The sequence below is a fragment of the Orcinus orca genome, chromosome 10 (assembly GCF_937001465.1).
Source record: "Orcinus orca chromosome 10, mOrcOrc1.1, whole genome shotgun sequence".
In the NCBI taxonomy this organism is placed as follows: Eukaryota; Metazoa; Chordata; class Mammalia; order Artiodactyla; family Delphinidae; genus Orcinus; species Orcinus orca.
The window spans coordinates 95,977,134-96,000,545 of NC_064568.1; the positions used below are offsets into that span (position 1 = coordinate 95,977,134).

The following is a 23,412-nucleotide window of genomic DNA, read 5'->3' on the forward strand; positions in this document are numbered from 1 at the left end:
CCAGGAGGGCACGATGTGGAGTGAGGACCATGTTTGGGTCCAGCTGGGCCGCTCACTAGTTGAGCATCTTGCTCTTTTGGTTCTTCATCAGGTAAATGGAGAGATCTTTCTACCTACCTCACAGCTGCTTACAAGATCAGAGGATAATGCTTTGTAAACGTCAATGTTGGTAGTTGCTGTTTTAGCAAAGGATGTACTTAAACACCAGCAACTTACCAGAAACCATTCATTATGGATGTTATCCACTAGTTTATTAAAACACTTCCTTTATTTTTTATTTTTGGTTCTTTTTGGGGGGGTTGTTTTGTAATAATTTTTTATTTTGTAATAATTTTAGCTTTACAGAAGAGTTGCAAAGAAAGTTGCAAAGAAAGCTTATACCTTTAAGCCAGCTTCCCCTCATGTCAACATCCTTCATGACCATGGTATTATTTGTCAAAACCGAGAAGTTAACATTGATACCACATTGCGAAGCACTTCCTTTCGCTTTTTAACTTTTTTTTTGGCCGTGCCACGTGGCAAGCAGGATCTTAGTTCCTCGACCGGGGATCAAGCCCAGGCCCCCTGCAGTGGAAGCAACAAGTCTTAACCACTGGACCACCAGGGAATTCCCTAGCTTTTTAAATATTTGTGGTCTGCAAAATCTTTTTGGACAAGGGTTTCCAAGAAGATCAAAGCATCTCTACTTATTCATTAAGCAAGGGCAGGGTTTCTACTCATGTACACATAGGAATTCAGGGGCAGATTCTCTCTTATAAAAATACATTTCCTTTTTTATCCTCTTAAGACTTTGAAAGATGTCAGTGGTTCATCTAGTCTCATTGTAACCTGCTTCTGACCAGGTGGCTCACCAGCCTTGCAGGGGAGGACCTGTCTTGCTCAGGGTGACATTACCTTGTTCTGAAATCTCATTCTGCCTCTTAAAGCAGCAGTTAAATTGCAAAACAACAGCTACAGGCAGCCACCTACAGATGATAAAAACCTGCTGTAAAATCCAAGTACTGACCCAAAGTAAGACATTGATAACTCCGGCCTCAAAGGGTCAGGGACAAATGTCTCACCAGAATTGGAGGAGATGTTGAAGAGACGGTCATCAGTATAAGAAAGAGAATCTTTCCCTGGAAACACATTTCATTTGAAAATACATGCCATTTGCTCTACGATGAACAAAATACCGAACTTCCTCAAATAAATGTCATTTCACAAGCAAATAACATTTAGCTATTCAGAGGTTCATTTTTCCTCCGGTACCAAGGCACAGCTACTCATCATCATGAACACTGATTTGCAGGTGGAAACACTGACATAAACCAATGCGGTAATTACGTCAGACTGTTAAAGCTAGAAGAAACCCCAGGGACCATCTAGTTCAGGACCGAGAATCCTTCTTTAGACTTTCCTGTGACTCTGAAGACCACATAAAGTAACTGTCACCCCAAAATGTTTTCATACTAAGATTATAAATGAACTGTCATCTTTGAAAAGTCTAAAGATAATTATGGAATAACAGAATTATTAAAGATTGAAGGGGTTTGCGGGCCTACTGATTTCAATTTCTTCTGTCCAATGCTGAAATTGTTCCTTTTTCAATAATCTTGACAGGTAGTAATTTAATCTCTAGCTAATGTAAGCAGTACTCAGTAAGTGTTGGCAAGAGTTCAAGATGGTTCTGGAAGCCTTTCTGGTTCTGGTTGACCATTGTTGGTCTGGACTATCTGTATTAACACCAATGTATAGCTAACTTCCCAGGAGAGGTAAAACCACTCTATTTCTATAAACAGTCACATTAGAGATAACTTCACTATTACTGACATGGAGTTACAGGGTTGGACAGGACATTAGCAGACAATCTCACCTGTAGGGTTTTTCTTTAGGAAGCCTACAAGTAAACCATTTGGGACAGCTGCTAGCCTGATCTTTTCAAAAGATCTCTTGTATTCTCTCCAATGGTTCCCAGGCTCTTCCTTACATCAGATCACAATCTTCTGTCATTTCTCTCATTCTCTATAATTGTCCCTCTAAAAAGCTGGAGAGTAACTGTCAACTTCCTGCCTTTTCTTCCTAAAAATCTCATCACCCGTTTGGAGACAGTGTATCATTCCTTCCTCTAATCTGCCTAGAATATTCTCTCATCCCTTTTCTCCGTCTTCTCCTGGTTCTTTCTATCTTTGAGATTTCAGTTTAAATGCAGCTCTCCAGAGAAGCCCACCTACCAGCTGACCCCCTGCTGTGCTCTCCCCTCCCCCCAGCTCCCTCGCTGGCACTGACTCGCCCAGGTCACACTCCCAGCAGACTCTAGGCCACGCCGAGGGCAGCCGCCCTCTATATTTTGTTCACCGCTGTATCCCCAGTGCCGAGCACAGAGCCCCATTCAGAAAAGGTGCTTGATAAAAAATTGTTGATGGACCTTCCGGTTGCTAAGGAAACACCGATACTTTCCTTTTTCTTCGCTGGGCCTGTTTTTCACTCAAGGTGTATAAATCCTTAGCCTCAGCGACTGCATGAAATTTTCTCCTGGGATTAAATTTTCTCCTGGCAAATGTCACAGCTTTTCTAATCTAACTGTTCAGGGATTCTGGGAGAGGAAAAGGTAGAAGAAGCATGAGTTTATCAGAACTGTAATTTATTTGTCCACTTTTTTTTTTTTTTTTTTTTGCGGTACACGGGCCTCTCATTGTTGTGGCCTCTCCCGCTGCGGAGCACAGGCTCCGGACGCGCAGGCTCAGCGGCCATGGCTCACGGGCCCAGCTGTTCCCGCGGCATGTGGGATCTTCCCAGACCGGGGCACGAACCCACGCCCCCTGCATCGGCAGGTGGACTCTCAACCACTGCGCCACCAGGGAAGCCCTATTTGTCCACTTTTAAGGCTCATATGTAGGAAGTAAATTTCTCTCTCTAGGATTAAATGTATGATACTTAAACCAAAACCCAGTGAGTGAAAATAAAACACATTAAAAATATCAATTGGCTGTTGATATACCTAAATGATAATAGTGACACAAACTCAATATTTGGCTTTTTTAGTTTAAACCCGGAGATTTCAATTATTCTTTCCATGTGGCCTTACCTGCTTTACTATCTAATACACACCCTCCTAATAGGCACAACTCTGCCTAGGGTGTCCCACTCATTCTCCTGCCCCTTCACCTGGCTGTTCCCATCTTCCAGACCTTGCTGTAAAAACCTGAAAGTTAATTTTAGTTTCAGTCCAAGGATGCTGAACGGTCAATGATAAATCTCTACAACTCAACAATTTGCTGGAGGAGCTACAGACGATCATTTTCCCCAACTTTATCATATATGCTGGCTATGCTCCAAGAGGATTAAATGAAGGGACAGTGAACTTCAATGGGAAGAGTTCGTAATCAAAGTTACAGCATCTTCAACTCTAGTCTGACATTACCACAAGCAAAGACCTAGGGTTAACTTTAAAGGATGAACTTTTTTCTTTGCTTCTAATATCTGCAAAAGCAAAACAAAACGGGCACAACTGAGCAACGGGCTGAGGAGCGTACCCACTGCTAGAGCCTATTTGCATCATGAAGGGAGTTTCCAATAAAACATCAGAGAGGAAGGGGTGGGGGAATGAGTGAAACAGGTGAGGGAAATTAAGGGGTACAAACTTCCAGTAACGAAATAGATGGGTCATGGAGATGAAATGTACAGCGTGGGGAATATAGTCGATAATCATATTATATCTTTATACGATCAAAAGGTACAAACTTCCAGTTATAAGATAAACAAGTACTAGGGATGTCATGTACCACATGATTAATATAATGAACACTGCTGTCTGTTCTGCATAAAAGTTTCTTAAGAGAGTAAATCCTAAGAGTCCTCATCACAAGGAAAATAATCTTTTCTCTCCTTCTTTTATTTTGTACCCATATGAGATGATGGATGTTCCCTATACTTTTACTGCGGTCATCGCTTCTTGATGTATGTAAGTCAAATCATTAGGCTGTGCACCTTAAACCTATACAGTGCTGTATGTCAATTATATCTCAATAGAACTGGACCAAAAAAAGCATTAATTATGCTCACAGATTAAAATACCTTTCTATTTCAAAGATCATAAGAACATTTTTTTTGCTGTACGCGGGCCTCTCACTGTTGTGGCCTCTCCCGTTGCGGAGCACAGGCTCCAGACGTGCAGGCTCAGCGGCCATGGCTCACGGGCCCAGCCGCTCCGCGGCACGTGGGATCCTCCTGGACCGGGGCACGAACCCACGTCCCCTGCATCGGCAGGCGGACTCTCAACCACTGCGCCACCAGGGAAGCCCCATAAGAACTTCTGATAAAATTCATTTAAGAAATGTTTACTGAATATTTCCTATATCATGGGTCCTGTGATGAACTGGGGCGGGCGGGAGTCGAGTGGGAAGGCAAGGATGGCTCCTGCCCACATCTAACAGAGAATACACCAAGAAACGCACAACAGGACGCAGTGGGTGCAAAAGAAGGATGTGCAGGCAGAGCTTCCTCTGGGAATCTGAGAAGCGATCACAAGAGGATGTGGTATTTTAATAAAGTCTTGAAAAATAAGCAGAACTTTTCTTTGCAAAATGGGGTGAATTCCAGACAGAGGGAATCATTCAAAAATGTTAGGATCATGAGCAAAATTAATACAAAAGGTTAAAGACACGGTTGCCCCACGATCAACACCACTTAATATTTACATAATGTGTGTCTTGTGAGAACTCAAAGCTCAAAAGTGAAAAAGAACAGCAGAAACAACCTAAATATCCATCAGGACAAAGTGGGTTAATAATAAGGAAATACCATAGCAGCTACTAGGGGCTCTACATTCATTCTTCATTCATTCGTTCATTCATTCATTCAAAGTGGTTCTCACCCTTGCAGACTGCACGTTCTACTAGGTAAGAAAGAGCAACAAGGAAAGTAAAAGGCAAACGTAGAATGTTAGATGGTGAAAAATGTACGAAAGAACAAAGGGGGACTGGGGAATAGGCTGCGTTGGGAGGAGAGTTGTGATTTGAAATAGAGCAATCAGGGAGGGCTTCACTGAGGAGGTGACTAGAGACTCAAAGAAGGTGAGGGAGGGAGACTTTAGGATACTGGAGGGAAGAGCAGTCTCAACTGAGGGAACAGCCAACGCAAAGGCCCTTTGTCAGGAGGATGCCTAGCATGTCCAGGCCTTGTGGTAGGAGAGAGTAGCAACGTGGAGGACAGCAGATGTAGTCATGGGGCTGACAGGGGCCCAGGCCGTGGTGGGCTTCTGGGCTGAGGCGAGGACTTTGCTTTTTACTCTCTGTGAGCCGGAAAGTCGAGGAGCGCTTGTGCACGTTGTTATGGACTGAACTCCACTCCCACCCAATTCGTGCTTAAATGCTAATCCCCAGCATCTCAAAATGTGACTTATTCAGAGGTGACTATGTTAAAGGAGTAATTCGGTTAAAATGAGATCAGCAGGGTGGGTTCTAACCAAATGACTAGTGTTTTTATCAGAGCAGGAGATGAGGACACAGACCCGCAGAGGAGAGACCGTGTGAGGACACAGGGAGAAGACGGCCGTCTGCAAGCCCAGGACAGTGGCCTCAGGAGAAACCAGCCCTGACAGCACCTTGACTGTGCACTTCCAGCCCCCAGAACTGTGAGACAGTAAATTCCTGCTGTTTAAGCCCCACAGTCTGTGGTGCTTTGCTATGGCGACCCTAGCAAATGAATAGAGTCATGATCGGATTTTCGTTAAACCTCATCTCTTTGACTGTCATGTTAAGGACAGACTGAGGGGGCAGGAGTGGAAGCAGCAGACCAGGTAGCAGGGACCCAGCAAACCAGGTGAGGGACCACGGGGGCTGAGACCGCGGGGCGGCAGGAGCAGGTAGGAGGTTGCCCAGCCTAGACAGATTCTCAGACCTCTTAGGACCTGCTGACCCATCAGCCACAGGGTATGAGAGAAAGAAAGGTGTCAAGGGTGACCCCGAGATTTCTGGCAGGAGCCACTGCAAGCGTGAAGTCTCCTATCATTGAGAAGGGAAAGACTTGTCTGAAGTGCATTCCCTTAAGACTCTTCCTGGAATTCTTTCAGGGTCCACACGTGTACACACCCCGCCTTCATTTTAGTAAGACGGAAACCAGAGCACACAGAACTAATGAACTGAACTAAGATGGGAAAGAAAGTTAGTGTCTGATCAGGATTTTCAGTCTGAATTCCAGGATGGACGCCACCTAGATCCCAGAGCTGACTGCAGACATTAAAAGTAAACATCGAATAATAGATTTCTTTTCAAGTTTGAATCATTTAATTGACTAATGCCTTTGAACGGGACACATTCAGAGATTTTTCATGTGCTCGCTCAGGCTTCAGGGCAGAGGGAATGGACTGTACAGACATATCGAAGACGTAAAAATTTATAGAAATATATGTATATTTCTCTAATAGTTTAATGGAAACTAAAAATCAGAGGCCTTTGTTCTCTCCATTTGTAGCAAGTCAAGCTCATTTACCCCAGAGGACGAAGAAGGGTTGCCTCTTACACATCCTCCTTTCCTCTTTGGACCCTGTCTCCACCCAGTAGGGCAGCAAGCTCAGAATATTCTGAGTATAAGGAGGTCGCAGAACGCTTGGCAGGGAGGGGAGGGAAAGGGACACAGAAGGCAGCTCCCTCCCACCTCCAGCAGTGCCTGGATTCCTAGAGGCTTTGACCTGCTCCTGGCTCCCAAGGGCCACATTAGGAGCTCTGAGCAGAGCCGTGCTTACTGACTGTCCTCTTTCCCCGACTTACTGGGCACGTACATTACATGTCGCAGCATCATCTCTCCATCACCAAACGGGCAAGGGAAGAGAACACTGGTTTGCAGCAGCAGGGGGCAGGGCTCTCATACCACACCCCCATGCCTCCCAGCTCTTCTTCTGGGATGGGCTCAATCTCTCTCCTTGGTGGAGAAGCAGCAGCTAAGAGTGAGGGTCATCGCCAGGCTCAAGCCCGAGTCCCTGTTGAAGAATGAGGACCAGGGCAGAAGGGGTGGCCCTGCGAGGCAACCACGCTGCTGTGGAAGGAGGCCCTAGGGCCACCCCTGTGGAGTCACCTCCAAAGAAGATGTGACTCATCAGTGAAGAGAAAATAAATGAAGATGATCGAATTCCAGGAAACCGACACGAAATTTCCAACAAGATTGGATCCAATCTGTTTGCAATATGCCTTTTAGGGGAACTGAAGGTCAATTCTGTGTGTTGAAGAATTCTGCTTAACATTCACTATCATTTACTGGACACTTACTACATGCCATGTAACAGGACGACTGATGTAGACTGTCACTTGTTCCTCACAAACAACCCTGACGAGATTGGTGGTGTTATTACTATCCCTGTTTTAAAGATGAGGAATCAAAGGCAAAAAAGAAGCGGTATCTCTGAGACTGAAACCCTGGCAATTAGAGCCATGATGCAGGGGCTGCCTCCAGATTGGCCATGCTGCCTCGTGACTTTGATAAACATGGAAGCTGGTCTCTAGTTCCCTCCTTCCCCCCAAATCTGGCGGGCCAGCGCTGTAACTAACTAATGTGATCCTTCAATGTCATTAAGTAGGGTCAGGTTAGGTTAACAGTTAAGAACATCTTCATACAAGTCAAAACAGATTTAGAGTAATCTTGGGAGAGCAGGAACAAGATGGTAAAGGATCTAGAAACCGTCTCAACAGACGATTCCATGAATTTGGGATTATCAGCCTGAAGGAGAGAAGCCACTAGATAAAGGGAACAGTAATTATTTTTAAAGATTTGAAAGCCTCTCACAGGAAAGGAAGATTAGAAATAAGACTGGGACAAGGGATTATAGTAAGTAACACTTTTCACTTAAAATAAGAAAGAACTTCGCAGTAATCAGACCTTCTGGACAGTGGGGCAGGCTATCTTGGTACCTAGGGAGGGTCCCATTCCCACAGAGACCAGAGGACAAATCGTCAGAAAGGCTACAACAGGCAGCAGGCTGGCTGCCTTGGTCTTAAAGGTCCCTTTCAATTACAAGATGACTATTTATTCAAATTTATAGTCCAAAGTCAGGCATTCATGCTGTTAAATTCATCATTCGATTTGTGCATTACCCACAATGTTTCACCAGGATCAGACCATGGGTCTGGACTAACACCCTGTAGGGCACGAACGTTCTATGAGATCTCAGGTTCTTTGCGGGCAGAATGCCTACGCATTCAGTAATGTTCCTTCCTTCTTGCAGTGCTTTTTGGGGTCACTGGAAATTGTCAGGAGAAAAAAGAAATCATCCTTTCTGGATGAAACTTGGCCAGACCAAGAGTGAAATCATGTTGACAGGTAGGAGGGAGAATTTCCAGGTAGTAAAAAGAAAGGTGACATCACTGGAGACAGCGGCAGTTCCTGCACTAAACTGAAAGGTGGCCCATGACCTGTTCTGCTCCCAGATCCTTCCAGGACTCCTGGAAGACGACGTGGGTCCTCAGAAACGTTCTCAGTCTTTGTCTGGCAAGAAGACCTCGCTTTCTCTGTAGAGCTATCTTTATTTATTTTTTTTTTTTCTTTCCGGTATACGGGCCTCTCCCGTTGCGGAGCACAGGCTCCGGACACGCAGGCTCAGCGGCCATGGCTCATGGGCCCAGCCGTTCTGCGGCATGTGGGATCCTCCCGCACCGGGGCACGAACCCGTGTCCCCTGCATTGGCAGGCAGACTCTCAACCACTGCGCCACCAGGGAAGCCCTCTGTAGGGCTCTCCTGATGATGCAGGCATTCATTCCCTGTGTCCTGGCTGGTTCACCAGAACAACACTATGCCTTGGCCTACAGTTGGTGGGGAGGGAGACAGGAGGTAAGGAGGGTCTGGGGGTGACACAAAGCACAGGAGATTGCCTTGGCTCAGCTGACAAGACCATGCTGCCCTTCTTCCAACCTCCTCCACCTGCAACATCCCGATATTGCCTTCCCTTCCTTGCCCATTTGCTGTCTTTGATTCATTTCAATAAAGAACCTGACCCAGTGTAGGTCCAACAGACCTATTCATTGGTTTACACTCGACTGAAATATTCTATATATACACACGGAAATTACTGAACTGAGGAATATCACATAACTCATTGGTTAGTACTTTCAATGGAAGCTTTAAATGGCATGTTTTAGGTGCAAATGTATTTAGCAATATCCTACTAATATGCTCTCATGAGTATCTTTTTCAGATGCTTATTATCTCCGGAAGAGATACAAAAATATACTGGGGGTTACAGGAGACGTGAGGGCAGTAAATGACATTCACTGCTAGCTGTCTTTAGGAAAGCGGTTGTGCTATATAGTCAAAGGAGTTCTGGATTTGCAGGAGGATGATCCAGGCTTGAAGGCTCGGCCGCTTGACTTACTACCTAGGACAGTGCTTGGCAAAATGTCTATGGGGGTAAGGCCAGACACTACCAAAGTCTTAGAGGAAAACATAGGCAGAACACTCTATGACATAAATCATAGCGAGATCCTTTTTGACCCAACTCCTAGAGAAATGGAAATAAAAACAAAAAGAAACAAACAGGACCTAATGAAACTTAACAGCTTTTGCACAGCAAAGGAAACCATAAACAAGACCAAAAGACAACCCTCAGAATGGGAGAAAATATTTGCAAATGAAGCAACTGACAAAGGAGTAATCTCCAAAATTTACAAGCAGCTCATGCAGCCCAATAACAAAAATACAAACAACCCAATCCAAAAATGGGCAGAAGACCTAAATAGACATTTCTCCAAAGAAGATATACAGATTCCCAACAAACACATGAAAGAACGCTCAACATCATTAATCATTAGAGAAATGCAAATCAAAACTACAATGAGATACCATCTCACACCAGTCAGAATGGCCATCATCAAAAAATCTAGAAACAATAAATGCTGGAGAGGGTGTGGAGAAAAGGGAACGCTCTTGCACCGTTGGTGGGAATGTAAATTGATACAGTCACTGTGGAGAACAGTATGAAGGTTCCTTAAAAAACTAAAAATAGAACTACCATACAACCAGCAATCCCACTACTGGGCATATACCCTGAGAAAGCCATAATTCAAAAAGAGTCATGTACCAAAATGTTCACTGCAGCACTATTTACAATAGCCAGGACATGGAAGCAACCTAAGTGTCCATCATGAATGGATAAAGAAGATGTGGCACATATATACAATGGAATATTACTCAGCCATAAAAAGAAATGAAATTGAGATATTTGTAGTGAGGTGGATGGACCTAGAGTCTGCCATACAGAGTGAAGTAAGTCAGAAAGAGAAAAACAAATACCATATGCTAACACATATATATGGAATCTAAGGAAAAAAAAAAAGGTCATGAAGAACCTAGGGGTAAGATGGGAATAGACACAGACCTACTAGAAAATGGACTTGAGGATATGGGGAGAGGGAAGGGTAAGCTGTGACAAAGAGAGTGGCATGGGCATATACACACTACCAAACGTAAAATAGATAGCTAGTGGGAAGCAGCCACATAGCACAGGGAGATCAGCTAGGTGGTTTGTGACCACTTAGAGGGGTGGGATAGGGAGGGTGGGAGGGAGGGAGACGCAAGAGGGAGGAGATATGGGAACATATGTATATGTATAACTGACTCATTTTGTTATATAGCAGAAACTAACACACCACTGTAAAGCAATTCTACTCCAATAAAGATGTTAAAAAAAAAAAATGTCTATGGGGAGGGACCAGTTTTGTTGGTCGGTTGGTTGATTTACATACTTTAATTTTTAATCCATCACAAACTGATGCTTTCAAAAATATAATAAAAATGCACAACAAATAAAACCCCTTTTTATCGTAAGACAAAAAATTATCCTGCCAAATTGCTATGAAGGTATCTAAAAGCTTGTTCTCAATTTCTGTACAGTTTCTGCAGACGGGCACCAAGTTTGAGCGGCTGGCATTGGGGAACTCAGCCTTCCTTAGTTTCTTGGCTGACTCAAGTCTCCCTAGGTGGTGTGAGGATCAAGATAATAACAAAGGTATGTATTCATAATAGACTACGAAGTGTCATCCAGATTGTAAATTACGACTGTCCTCATTAACAGTAACAGTAGTTGGAAATGACGGCAGCGGCCAAATACATTTTGTTTTTCAGTGAAGGGAGATATTAACGTGAACCTATCAAGTCAGAATTCTTAGTGATAACTTCTCTTGGAGTCAGTAATTTTCCAAACATAGAATACTTGGCTGACACAGACGGAGGGAAAAGCCACTGAGAGTCAGGAAACTACAACAGAAAGCTCTCGGCTGTGTCCATCTCGCCCCTGGCTCTCTGCCCGGTGACCGGCTGCGTGCTTTCCAGGCTGCAGTTTTCCTATCTGGTCTGCAGGACCCAGTTAACTACACTGGGTTGGAGTCACACAGGGAAATCTCAGCCACCTCTTGGGCACAAGTGAGGTGGTATTTGAATGCACGCGTGCGTGCACGCACACGCGCGCACACACACACACACACGCAAGCGATCCAGAACCAGCACGAGAGACCTCCCTGGGTGGTGGGGAGTCACGGTCTCCGCTGCAGGCCTGCCCTTGGAATACCCTTGGCAGTTCTCCCTGCAACGCTACCGGAGGGAGATTCTGATGAAAGAGGGGACTTCACCAGTTGTTGGTAAATATCTGAGGCTCAAACTCGTATAATCAGACTACGTCTGCCGCTTCCTCCATCGGCAAGAACGAGGGCGTACCTCTCCACCTTTCCCTCTGTTATTCCACCACTGCCCCACCAGCTCTCATCTCTTCTTATTCTACATTCACATTGTTTTTTACATCATGAAAGTAATATACACAAAGTAAAAAATTAAGCAGTACAGAAAGATACAAAATACAAAAATAAAAGATTTTCTCCCCATCTCCCTGCCCTAAGGGTTACCACATTAATGATGATGTGCACCTGCTTCCAAAACACGTTAAGGTCTACAGAAGCACGATAGGTACGATCTATCTATCCACCCGCCCACTCACGCATACTCAGATGTATACACATGCACTACTTTTTCTTTTTGATAAACGTGACTGTTCTATAGTTTGGCAACTGGCAACGGTTTTTTCTTCCATACTGTCCTTGACATTCAGATTCTGGTCTGATTTTACCTTCACCCCCCCTCCCGAATCCCGCCCCCCCAAGTGGGTGTGAGCCCTTGCTGGCGCTGGTCTGCTCACTCCTTGGTCATGGTCGGAGCGCCAAGCCCTCCTCTCCTGCCCTCACCCCTTCCCTCCGTTACCTTTCCAGCCTCTGCATGGTCATGGCCAGCGTTTTGTTCAGCTCATCTATCATCCTGCAGCCCGAGGGGTGCATGGGGAGGGAGCCGGTGGCGGCAGGGAGGTGCTGGCTGAGGCTGCCGTACTGCAGCTGGTGCTGGATCTGGGAGGGCAGGACGGTGTGGTGGTGCTGGGCCCCGCCCTGCTGGCCGCTCTTCTGGGCCGCGTAGGACGCCAGCGAGAGGTCTGGCCCCCCCATGGGCATACAGATCATGACTTTCTTTGGAGGTAGCGGAGGCGACAGCTTCACTGGCAGACAAGGCAATTTCACAGGGGCGCCAGGATCTGCGGCAGAAGGAGGGCGAGAGGCAGATGTGAGTTTGGGGGCATCAGAAAAAACGTAGCACACCACAGGTGCCCACCCGGGGACCGTGGTCCTGGAGGCGGGCCCCTGAGATGAAATGCTTCAACCGAAGAACCGGCAGGTGAGCGCTACTCCACAAGCACCCATCAGCTCTCACTTCCTGCTCGAAGCACGCTGCCCCCCAGGGCCCTCAGGGACCCAGGTGTCGGTGGCGTGTGTCACACAGCTGCCAGGCTGGAGCTCACCAGCAGAAAGGGGGAACGCGCTCTTCTGCTCATGGAAACCCAAGCACCTTCAAAAAGACCTTTGCTAGGACATGTGCGACGCCGACAACTGCGCCACCGTAACGTGGACATACCCTCTCGGCTGGCGCTTTCTAACAGGCACAGGATTAGAAGCCAGCCCTGGGTTCAAGTCCACGAAGAGTATCTTCCTCCAGCGGTGACTTTAATGCCACCAACCTTAATTCCCTCACGTGGGGATGCTCGTCCCACCGGAGAGGAGGCTTTCTAGGATTCGTGGTCACAGGGAGGGCTCAGGTGCCCCGTGCCGGGCCTCAGTGTGAGCACGGTGGCTGGGCTGACCACTCCCGTGGCATCCACGGTGGGCTCTTCCCACTGTCGGGAGGCTCCGACAGGCACTCTGGGGGCCTGATGGTACCTGCACCCACCCCACCCCTTGGTTCCGTGACGGTGGCACTGAAACTTCCCAGAGATGCTCCAACTTAAGGGGGGCTCCAGGTCAGACAGACCAGCCCTCAGGGTGTCTTTGGGCTGACCTTGTAGTCCCCTGTCTGGACTTCACATTCCTAAAAATCACCTAGCCCTGGGGACTGCGGGTCCATGGCTGAGTCCTGTGGGCTGCAGGCCACCTGGGAGAAGCCGGGCCAGAGGGCAGTGGCAGGCGGGGCGTGTGTGTGACCTCACACCCGCTGTCCATGCCGGGAGCACTGCAGGCTCCCGCCTCTTGGTCTCTGAGGCCTTCGATTTTTTTTCCAACTATCTGCCTGAGTGTGGCCTTCTCCAGTTTGACAGCCTCAGTCCTGCCAGAATGACATTCTTTTGGCACAAACCTGATCCTGTTGCCCTCCAGTTTGAAACCTACCAATGGCCTGGAAATAAAGCCCAACTTCCTGACACATCATCAAGGCCTCTTAGTGTCCCCACTTTATAGAGTCTGTGCTGGTTCCCCCGGCTAGAAATAACGTTGCCTGTTGCACCTGAAAAGCTCCTTTTCTCCTGGGACACGGCCTGCTTTCCTCCTGTGGGTTTGACTTCCTTGCTGACCCACGCTCAGTCTCCCTCCTCAGCTAAGTCCCTGGCTGGCCTTTGTCCCTCACATGCTCAGAAGGGCTGCTGTGTCTCCACTGGTGGCCTCGAGGCTCTTCACCTCCACAGATTTCCTCTCCTGTTTCACAGAGAAGCCCAAGGAGGGCGCTTCAGGCCCCTCCTTCTCTTTGGATCGGCCTTCTTTCTTCCCCATCACCCCCAGGTAACCACCCTCACTCCTGAACTGCTGGGTTCCCCAAACCACCTGATGTTTCAAACCCCAGAGCCTTGGTTACCTGCCCTCAGTTCTCTGGTTTGTCTTCTGGGTCAATCCCTACTCTCCCTTCAAGATTCAGCTCAAACGTTACCTCCACTGAGAACCTTCCTGATGGGTTACATCACTCCCCCTATTCTGCAGCCATTGGACCCACTGTGGGCAGGTGGTAGGTCAGTGCCAACAACCACGGTGACGATGATGATGACAGCGATAGATACTGCCAACCCTCCCACCATGAGCCAGACAGTGTTCTAAGTGCTTTTCTTATCTCACCAGCTTAATCCCCTCAACAAGCCAGTGACGTACACACTATGATCTTCTCACTTTTTACAGATGATAGCCCTGGACTCTGCAGACACTGCACCGTTCTTCCTGTTTACGCAGCTATCTCCTCCCACACAGAGCAAGGACCGTGAATAATTTGTCATTATAGCCTCAGCATCTCGTACAGTGCCCAGCTCACCTAGCAGGAGGCTCAACACGTTTACAGAATGAGCCGAAGCTGTGATGCTCTGCTATGGGATAAATTTACATGTTGTTCAGAAATAGAAACTTGGACAGCTCATCCTGTTCCTATGAGCCTCCAAGCACAGGACACAAGGTCACCATGTTCAGGACCAAAGCAGGCAGTGCTAATTCCAAAGTGGCTGAGATGCAGAAACTCAGCACCCCTGTCTGGGTCCTGTTACTGAAGGGTACACTCCTGTGGCTCTTGGAAGCCATAGCGTAGACCCAGCAAGTACAATGTGTCCTGAAGTGTTAGGGTTTTCATCCAGGGACCCTTAACCCACGACTCTTTCATTTGTGGGTCTGGTTGTCTAAGGCAGTAGGGACTCATCTGCTTGGGCAGAAGAGAGCAGAGCCAGGAGGGCAGCATGGAATTGTCTGCCTAAGAAGGGTCAGTGATACACGATGGATTCCACCCATCTTGCTAAGCTACAACTTTCTGCACACACAGTAGTTCTTGCCACTACTTCCACAGCAAAACTTACTTGGCTTCATCACCAGAAAAATGGACCAAGTGGATGCCAGGAATTCTAACAAAACATGCAAGGAAGACATGGCCAACAGGATCAATTTAGTGGAGGTGGTTCCTTTCATTGTTCTAAGAAACACATGCCAGGGCCCATGGAGAAGCCCTTTTTCTCCTTTCCTACCTGCATCTCTCTTCCGGTTGTTTCACGGCACATGGTCACCGATTAAATAAGGGTAGAGAAGGAAAGTGAATCATGTCAAATAATTTTTGGCTCAGTGGATGTGGTACAAACAGAGGAAATGAAGAAAAAGGTTAAAGTCAAGTGAAACTGTCTACTTTCAGTGAATTAGCTCTGCAGCCCCCATCTTTCTATAACATGTGGATAACTGAGGAGAGCCTGGGAAGCTCAGATTGGCAGTACCTTGGCAAGACCTATTTTTATATTCTTATGACATCTTTTTTTTTTTTGCGGTACGCGGGCCTCTCACTGCTGCGGCCTCTCCCGTTGCGGAGCACAGGCTCCGGACGTGCAGGCTCAGCGGCCATGGCTCACGGGCCCAGCCGCTCCGCGGCATGTGGGATCTTCCCGGACCGGGGCACGAACCTGTGTCCCCTGCATCGACAGGCGGACTCTCAACCACTGCGCCACCAGGGAAGCCCTCGTCATGTCTTTAGAGCAGTGGGAAAAGGTAGAACTTAGCAGTTTCTCCTACACAAAGGGTCTGCTAATCAAAGAAAGTGTGGTTCATGGACTAAAAGCTGTGGCAGAACCTCTTGGGAGGAAATGCAGAGTCTCAGGGCCCAGCCCACACCTTCTGACTCAGAATCTGCATCATGACAAGGTCCCCAGGGGACTCAGTATACAATCAAGTCGAGAACCATCCTCTAAGAGCCACCACTTTGTGAAGAGGCTGCTCCCTCCATCGGCAAAATGACAAGTGCCCAGGGCCTCCTGGAGGACAGGCAGCCTGGTGCTTGCTCTCTGAGGGCTGGGCGGGGCCTGCTAGAGGCTTCTGCTGTAGGCTGAGGGTACAATGGTCTGGAGAAGTCACCACGAGCTTAGAACTCAGAAGAGTTGGGAGTTTTGCGGAGCACAGGCTCCGGACGCTCAGGCTCAGCGGCCATGGCTCACGGGCCCAGCCGCTCCGCGGCATGTGGGATCTTCCCGGACCGGGGCACGAACCCGCTTCCCCTGCATTAGCAGGCAGACTCTCAACCACTGCACCACCAGGGAAGCCCGAAGAGTTGGAGTTTAATCTCAGCTCTAAGACCAAGAAGCCCTGTAGCTCTGCCTAAGATATTTATCTTCCCTGAGCTTCAGTTTTCCCATCTCTAGAAAGGCAGCACTGTCCGCCTTATAGGTCTGTTATGAGAAGTGAACAGATTAACGTCTACACAACCTCCATGTAAGGGGATAAGTGAGCTGAAATACAGCCTGAGGTCTGGCTTTGAGTCACCCAAGAAGAAGGGGCAGCTCTGTGTCATTCATTTCGCCAAAGGGCACCTTTTTATAATTTTATAAAATCCCCAAACAAGTTAGCAGAGGGCCTGAGTATAAAATACCCACAGTAGGTGGTGTTGGGATGAATTGGGAGATTGAGATTGACATGTATACACTGATGTGTATTAAATGGATGACTAATAAGAACCTGCTGTATAAAAAAATGAATAAAATAAAATTCAAAAATTAAAAATAAACCAAACCCCAGTAGAGTCCTTGATATGTAACAGGAGTTCAACAAATGTAGTCTTAATTCATTCTGAAATAATAATAATATGATATGTTCCGGGCTTCTCCCACAGGTCATTGTGAGGGTCAGACAAGATAATGGGGACATGCTTTGTAAACTGCAAAGTGCGACATACATCTGCAGCGTTACAAACAGGACTCTTGGTATCCCTGTGACAGTCTACCTGCTTCCCAGCCTGGGAGGGAGAGACAGAAGCTGAGAAATCGACAGTGTGGTGGTTCCATTGCCAGTAAGTGGGTGAAAAAACCTGGTGAAAGTGAATCAATAGCAGAGCAAAGAGGCTTCCAAGGCACCATCCTAGAAGTCTTCCACGTTTGCAACATGGCACTGTGCAAAGGGAAAAAGGCAAGGTTGTCCAGGTTTCAGCGTGCTGTTCTGATGCACACAGTCCTGCATCAGTACTGAGAGCTGGTGGAGAAGGATGCAGAACCAGGAGTCAGAAAACCTGGATTCTCTGGGATTAATTAGCTAAGAAATTTAGCTAAGCTTCTTGGGACCCAGGTACTTTTACCTCTAAAAATCCAGGAATTAAAAATGCCTTCTTGGGCTTCCCTGGTGGCGCAGTGGTTGAGAGTCCGCCTGCCGATGCAGGGGACACGGGTTCATGCCCCGGTCCGGGAAGATCCCACATGCCGTGGAGCGGCTGGGCCCGTGAGCCACGGCCGCTGAGCCTGCACGTCCGGAGCCTGTGCTCCGCAACGGGAGAGGCCACAGCAGTGAGAGGCCCGCGTACCGCAAAAAAAAAAAAAAAAGCCTTCTTTACCTTGATAGCACCTCCCTACTTTGCCTCTCTCTGATGCACGACATTTACGGATTATGGGAGGACACACACTACCTCTTGCATTTGTAACGATAGTGGCTGCTCCTGCTGGGGCACACACAAAGCTCTCTGCTTGCTGACTTAGAAATGGATGAGTCTTTGCCAGCCAGACTGATCGAGAATGCAGTATATTCATAAAACTGTCTCTGCTGATAGAGTGGAAAGAGCAAAAACAACCAGTTCCAGAGAACAAGAAAAATAAACCCAATCTACGTCACAGAGCCAGAAAAGCCAAGGGGGCTATATTTCCAAGCCTGACACACCTCTGGCTTAGGACTTCACACAAGAAAGTGAAAACCCCCGATTACTTTTGTAGTTGAGACTGGTGCCAGAGGACTGTAGTCTATACACTGAGTGAGTCTGGGCTAAATGAATACGCCCCTAGCCTCTCTCCTCACTTCTTAAATTAACAACAGCTGTAGAAGCTGGAGAAGCATTTATAACTTTATAATAGACGATTCAGATACACTTGCCAATGATAGTAGCACTTAATGTCTTAATGAACAAAAGTGTTGTAAGAATTTCTCAGTCATTTGCCACCTGGTTCTAGTGGGTTAGAATCTCTGATCTCCTTTCATAGATACAGGCATCCATCCAAGGACATGAAGAGTCTGTAAGAAGTGTACTTAGAACTTAAATAAGAGTCCAGTACCACGAAACCACAGAATCAGATTCCCCTGGTTATAAGAAAGGTGCTTATAGGAGCCCCACCCATCACTTTGGGCCATCCTGGGGATTTTAAGGTAGTCTGGCCTTTTTTTTTGGCCAGATGCCTGGAAAGGCAAAAATATGTTGACTGACCCCTCGTGGTGAAAGTGCTAGAAGAGTATCAAGTGATTTGTATTCAATGCCCTCAGCCTGGCCTGCTCTCCTAAGCCAGCCCAGCACACGGAAACCTCAGCAAACACCTGACGTTGTGGGGATTGTGTCCTGAGACCTTCCAGAATCTTAAAATGAGGGCCGTGATCATATACCCAGCACCTGAGTGTTTCAGAGCCACTTTCCACAAAGACACATTTTTGTTTTTAAATGGACCCTTCCCAAGGCCACCTGGGGAGATGACAGCAAGTAGGGAAGTGAGTGCCTCCCTGAGATGGTGACACGGGGCAGTGGAGGCGTGGCTCACCAGCTAACTGGGTCACTTGGGCATGTCAGCTCTGCCACAACTACATTCGATTTTGTAAAAGTCAAACTACACCTTACTCATTGTCGGGAAACTGCTCTCAAAGAGTCAAAACTGCAGATGTCTCTGTAATCACAAGAACAAACACCTGTTCATAAGATCGGTATTTTGTTAGAAATTGTAAGTCATTGATAAAAACACATTCTATCGTTTATTTTTGCAGCAATGCAGACTAGTGTCAGTGCTCCCAGGGAGACCAGGCAAGGAGATGGCCAGGCAATTGACAACTGGGTGGCTGAACCCGAGCCTTCCAAGAGACAGGTGTAAAGGCAGGCAAGAAGGTCCACAATGGGCAATGGAGAGGAGCCTGGATTGGACGGTGCCCACCAGGGAGGACTGCTATCTTGAGCATCCAGGCAAAAGCTGAGAGCGAGTCAAATCAGAGTCACAAAGTCATGGAGGCAAACATACACATGCTCGCCTGGTCTCAGAACATGGGAACCAGGGGATCTATCTGTGAAGTTTTAAGCAGTAAATTTAGATCACATACAATGAAATACTACTTACATATCCCGATTAAGAGTTAGTACATTCATGGTGAAGGTATCAAGAAGTTCAAGCTAAATCCATAAATCTTTTTTAAGTCTTAATTTATTTTTGGCTGTATTGAGTCTTCATTGTGGCGAGCAGGGGCTACTCTTCCTTGCAATGCGTGGGCTTCTCATTGCGGTGGCTTCTCTTGTTGCGAAGCATGGGCTCTAGGCACACGAGTTTCAGTAGTTGCAGCATGTGGGCCCTAGAGAGGATTCTTTCTTTTTTCTTTTTTTAAAATGTTTTATGTTATTTTATTTTATTTTTTTGGCTGTGTCGGGTCTTCGTTGCAGTGCGCGGGCTTCTCTCTAGTTGTGGCGTGCGGGTTTTTCTCTTCTCTAGTTGTGGTGCGTGGGCTCCAGAGCATGTGGGCTCTCTAGTTGTGGCGCACAGACTTCTCTCTAGTTGTGGCATGCAGGCTTTTCTCTTCTCTAGTTGTGGCACATGGGCTCCAGAGCACCTGGGCTCTGTAGTTTGTGGCACATGGGCTCTAGTTGAGGCGCACAAGCTCAGTAGTTGTGGTGCACGGGCTTAGTTGCCCCACGGCATGTGGGATCTTAGTTCCCCGACCACGAATCGAACCCGCGTCCCCTGCACTGGAAGGAGGATTCTTCACCACTGCACCACCAGGGAAGTCCCTAGATCCATAAATCTTATAAAGGCAAATGAGGACAACTACAGTTCATCTCTAACCCTACACCCATCTGATGCATGATATTTATTCACTGTCAGAGGTCATACTCAGATTTCTTGCATCTATACTGATGGTGGTAGCTGGTCTAACCATCTGCAGGGTATCCCCCTATCCCCATGAAATTCCGAGTGTCCTCCCTGACACCTAAGGCTGGACCACAAGTTTGCCCGATGGATGACTGTCATGTTCTAACTGCTACCCTTAGGGGAAGTTGCTTTTCTACCTGGGTTATCATGTTTCCTTCAGACACCACAGAACCCACGAGAATCGGATTTCATTTTTAGCAGCACTCAGAGCCGGAGAACAATGTGCACAGCTCCTCCTAAAGAAGCAAGTGTCCTGCCAAGAACTCATGGGCAAATGACCATCCAGCTCCTCCTCCAATGCCTCTGCAGCGGGGCTCTATGCCTCTCATGGCCTCCTGTCCTCCTGCAGAACAGCACTAGCTAAGGACACAGCAGGGAACAAGACAGACTAAACCCCCACCCCCGGGGACACTTACCCCTCGGACACTGAAACAACGTCCAAGAGGAAGAGCCAAGGGCAGCCCCAGTCACATTCATCCATCCAGTTGTAAATCCATCCAGCAGCAGTAGCACCCATCTTATCCGAACATCAAGGAGACAGGCTAGGTTGACATCAAGCAAATGCTGCTAAAAGGCCACAAGAGACGCCCTCTTCCTCCTCCGAAGTTAAATACCTCGTTGTGGCTTGCAAGGTTCTCCACAGTTACCCTCAACCCACTGCTGGCCTGATCTTTCTCGACTTCCCTACAGGAATCCCACATCCCTGCCAAGCTGCGCTATTTGCTATGCCTTGAACATGCTATGCCTTGCATGCATGTGCCTCTGTGAGCCCTGCTTCCCACTTCCTGGAAAGCTCCTCACCCACATCCCTACTAGTTTTGCTGATCTTTATGGCCTGTCTTAAACATACATCCTCCTCCATGATGCTTTTCCTGATTCCTCCCAAAGGATTTGATCTCTTACTATTTGAATTTCTTTAGAACCATGTTTATACGTCTTCACATTAAACATTTTCTGTAGCTTACAACCACCTACAACTCTGAGAAGAAAACACTTTTTGTAAATGATATCAGGGCTGGAAGAGCACTTTGCTCATGGTGCAAAAAATACACAAAATGTCAGTGCCATTCAGCCTTACAAAGGAAGGAAATCCTGCCACAACACGCGTGAACCTGAAGGACGTCACGCTAGGTGAAAAAAGCCAGCCACAAACAGACAAACACTGTACGATGCCATTTACAGGAGGCACCCAGAGCCGCCAAACGCATAGGAACAAGGAGTAAAAGGGAGGTTCCCAGGGGCTAAGGGGAGATGAAAGAGCAAGGGGTGTTTTTAATAGGCAGAATTTCAATTTTGCAAGATGAAAAAGTTCTGGAAATCTGCTGCACAATGTGATTATACATAACATTACTGACTGTACATTTAAAAACGGTTAAGGTGGCAAATTTTATATTATGTGTTTTCACCACAAAAAGAAACGTGCCAAGTGAATTAAATCTCCAACCTAACAGCGCTCCAAAAACAGAAAGGTATTTTGTTGCAATCTTTGCCTTGATCATAGATGTCAGAGCAGAAAGCATCCTTTTAATCATGTTTTAATCCATAGATAGCCCTTAGAGGCACTAAGAAAAGAATTTCTGCATTTTGAGAAAAGAAAATCAAGACCGGAATACTATGGAGAAACGGGTATAAAGAGTAAATTCAGGCAAATTTCCCATTCCTTCAAAATCGCAGTTATCGAGAGATTGTGAACCTTAAACCTCTTTATGAGGCCTCTGGGTTACGATTCATTTTGTCCGTTTCAAAGCACAGATGAGGTCCAGGGTCTCAATGGTCTAATCATCAGTTTTCTTGCACTTTCTGAGTAGAATACCAGGAGGGAAGGCAAGGACAGAGACAAAAGTAGTTAGATGATTTTGGAGGGTTGGAGAGGAAGCTGAAAGAGGAGAACAAAGAGGGTGGGGTGGGATATATTGAGGAGAAATGGGGACAGAGAAACCTAATGAAATTACAGATCAGAATGTGGGTATAGAACAGCTCACTGTAGACACTGTCCTCAAAACTAGAGAGACAGCTCTAAATAGAAATACCGGTTTTACCTTGACAAGCTCTGCAGAGAGGATTCTCATTAGACACATGCTGGGGCTGAAAAAATACCACGGGGCATGGCTGCTGTCTGGCAGGGAAATTTGCAGTTGCAAATACTTCGTAACGTTGAAACTAGCAATCAACCAGTTCTGATAATACAGTAAGCTTCCCTGTATTTCAGGTTCTAAAGACAGTGCAACTATACCCTGGGCCCGTCCACATTAGCAGAAGGACTTGTTTCTAAGGATCAGCAAGAGTTCCCTTTCTTTGCTGAGCTGTCGGTTTCTAACTGTGGTCAAGTGCTTCCCATGTGATCGGCCCCATTCTTGATTCTTAGACTGTCTCTTTCTAGCATGTTCTTTGAAACTCTTTATAATCGAGTGCCTTAAGAACGTTACTTATTTTCGAAAGGCTGGACAGTTTTTTTGTCTTTGAGTTATACAAACAAAGCAGATTTTCTAATTTCTTAAACAGATTAAAAACCAAAGAGAAAATAAAAAAGCAAACCAAAACAAAAAATAAATAAACAAAACCCAAAGAAAACGAATGACTCCGTTGTTACGAATTTCAAGAATAGGTATCTTAGTAGAGATGTTAGAGCATCTCACAACGGAGATCTCTTAGTAGAGATTCCGTTGTTACGAATTTTAAGAATAGGTATCTTAGTAGAGATGGTATAAACTAACGGTTAAGAGGAGGGCTCTGGGGTAAAACCAAATGGGTAGAGTCTGTCTCTGGACCCACTAGCTACGTCACCATGACTGAGTCATCTAACTTCTCTGAATTTCATTTTCCTCCTCTATGAAAAGGAAGGAATAAAGAAAATAGTATCTACCTCATAGGACTAAATGGTACGTTGTAAATTTCTCCAAAAATGGCGCCTGCCATTATTACCCAAGTGTGACTGTCAGACTGTGAAGCTCAGCTGTCACAGAAGTTGATTATCCTTCCTTCCAACGGCACTTGTGGGCTACCTAATCACAGGTACCTTATGCAGAAGGACTGGATTATTCACGCAATGTTTAACATTTGACTCCTGGAGCCAGGATGGCTGGAGAGGTGACTGATGGAGACTTAGAAAAGTAGGAGACAGTATTTTTTGCTTCCGCTACCCTTCTCCTCTGGGGTCAGCCATTATTCCAAGAAGGATGTGTTTTGAGAATCATTATCTCAGATCATATTCGTTATGCAACCAGCTCTGCTGGGCACTGTCCTTCCGGAATGGAAGGGAAGCTGACACCCA

General features: G+C 46.6%; 1 protein-coding gene and 1 long non-coding RNA gene across 15 annotated transcripts in view; one reads left to right on the forward strand and one right to left on the reverse strand.

Annotated features, from left to right (window-relative positions):
* Positions 1 to 23,412, forward strand: part of LOC125965553 (uncharacterized) — a 943,317-nt gene that overhangs the window by 74,563 nt on the left and 845,342 nt on the right. The gene's annotated exons all lie outside the window — the stretch shown is intronic.
* The window catches only part of PHACTR1 (phosphatase and actin regulator 1), a 548,258-nt gene that overhangs the window by 55,625 nt on the left and 469,221 nt on the right, over positions 1 to 23,412 (reverse strand). For all 14 annotated transcript variants that reach the window (XM_033434884.2, XM_033434879.2, XM_033434878.2 and 11 more), the window contains one exon: positions 12,215 to 12,536. In XM_033434884.2, coding sequence (XP_033290775.1) covers positions 12,215 to 12,536 — 322 coding nt within the window. The remainder of the gene's footprint in view (positions 1 to 12,214; positions 12,537 to 23,412) is intronic.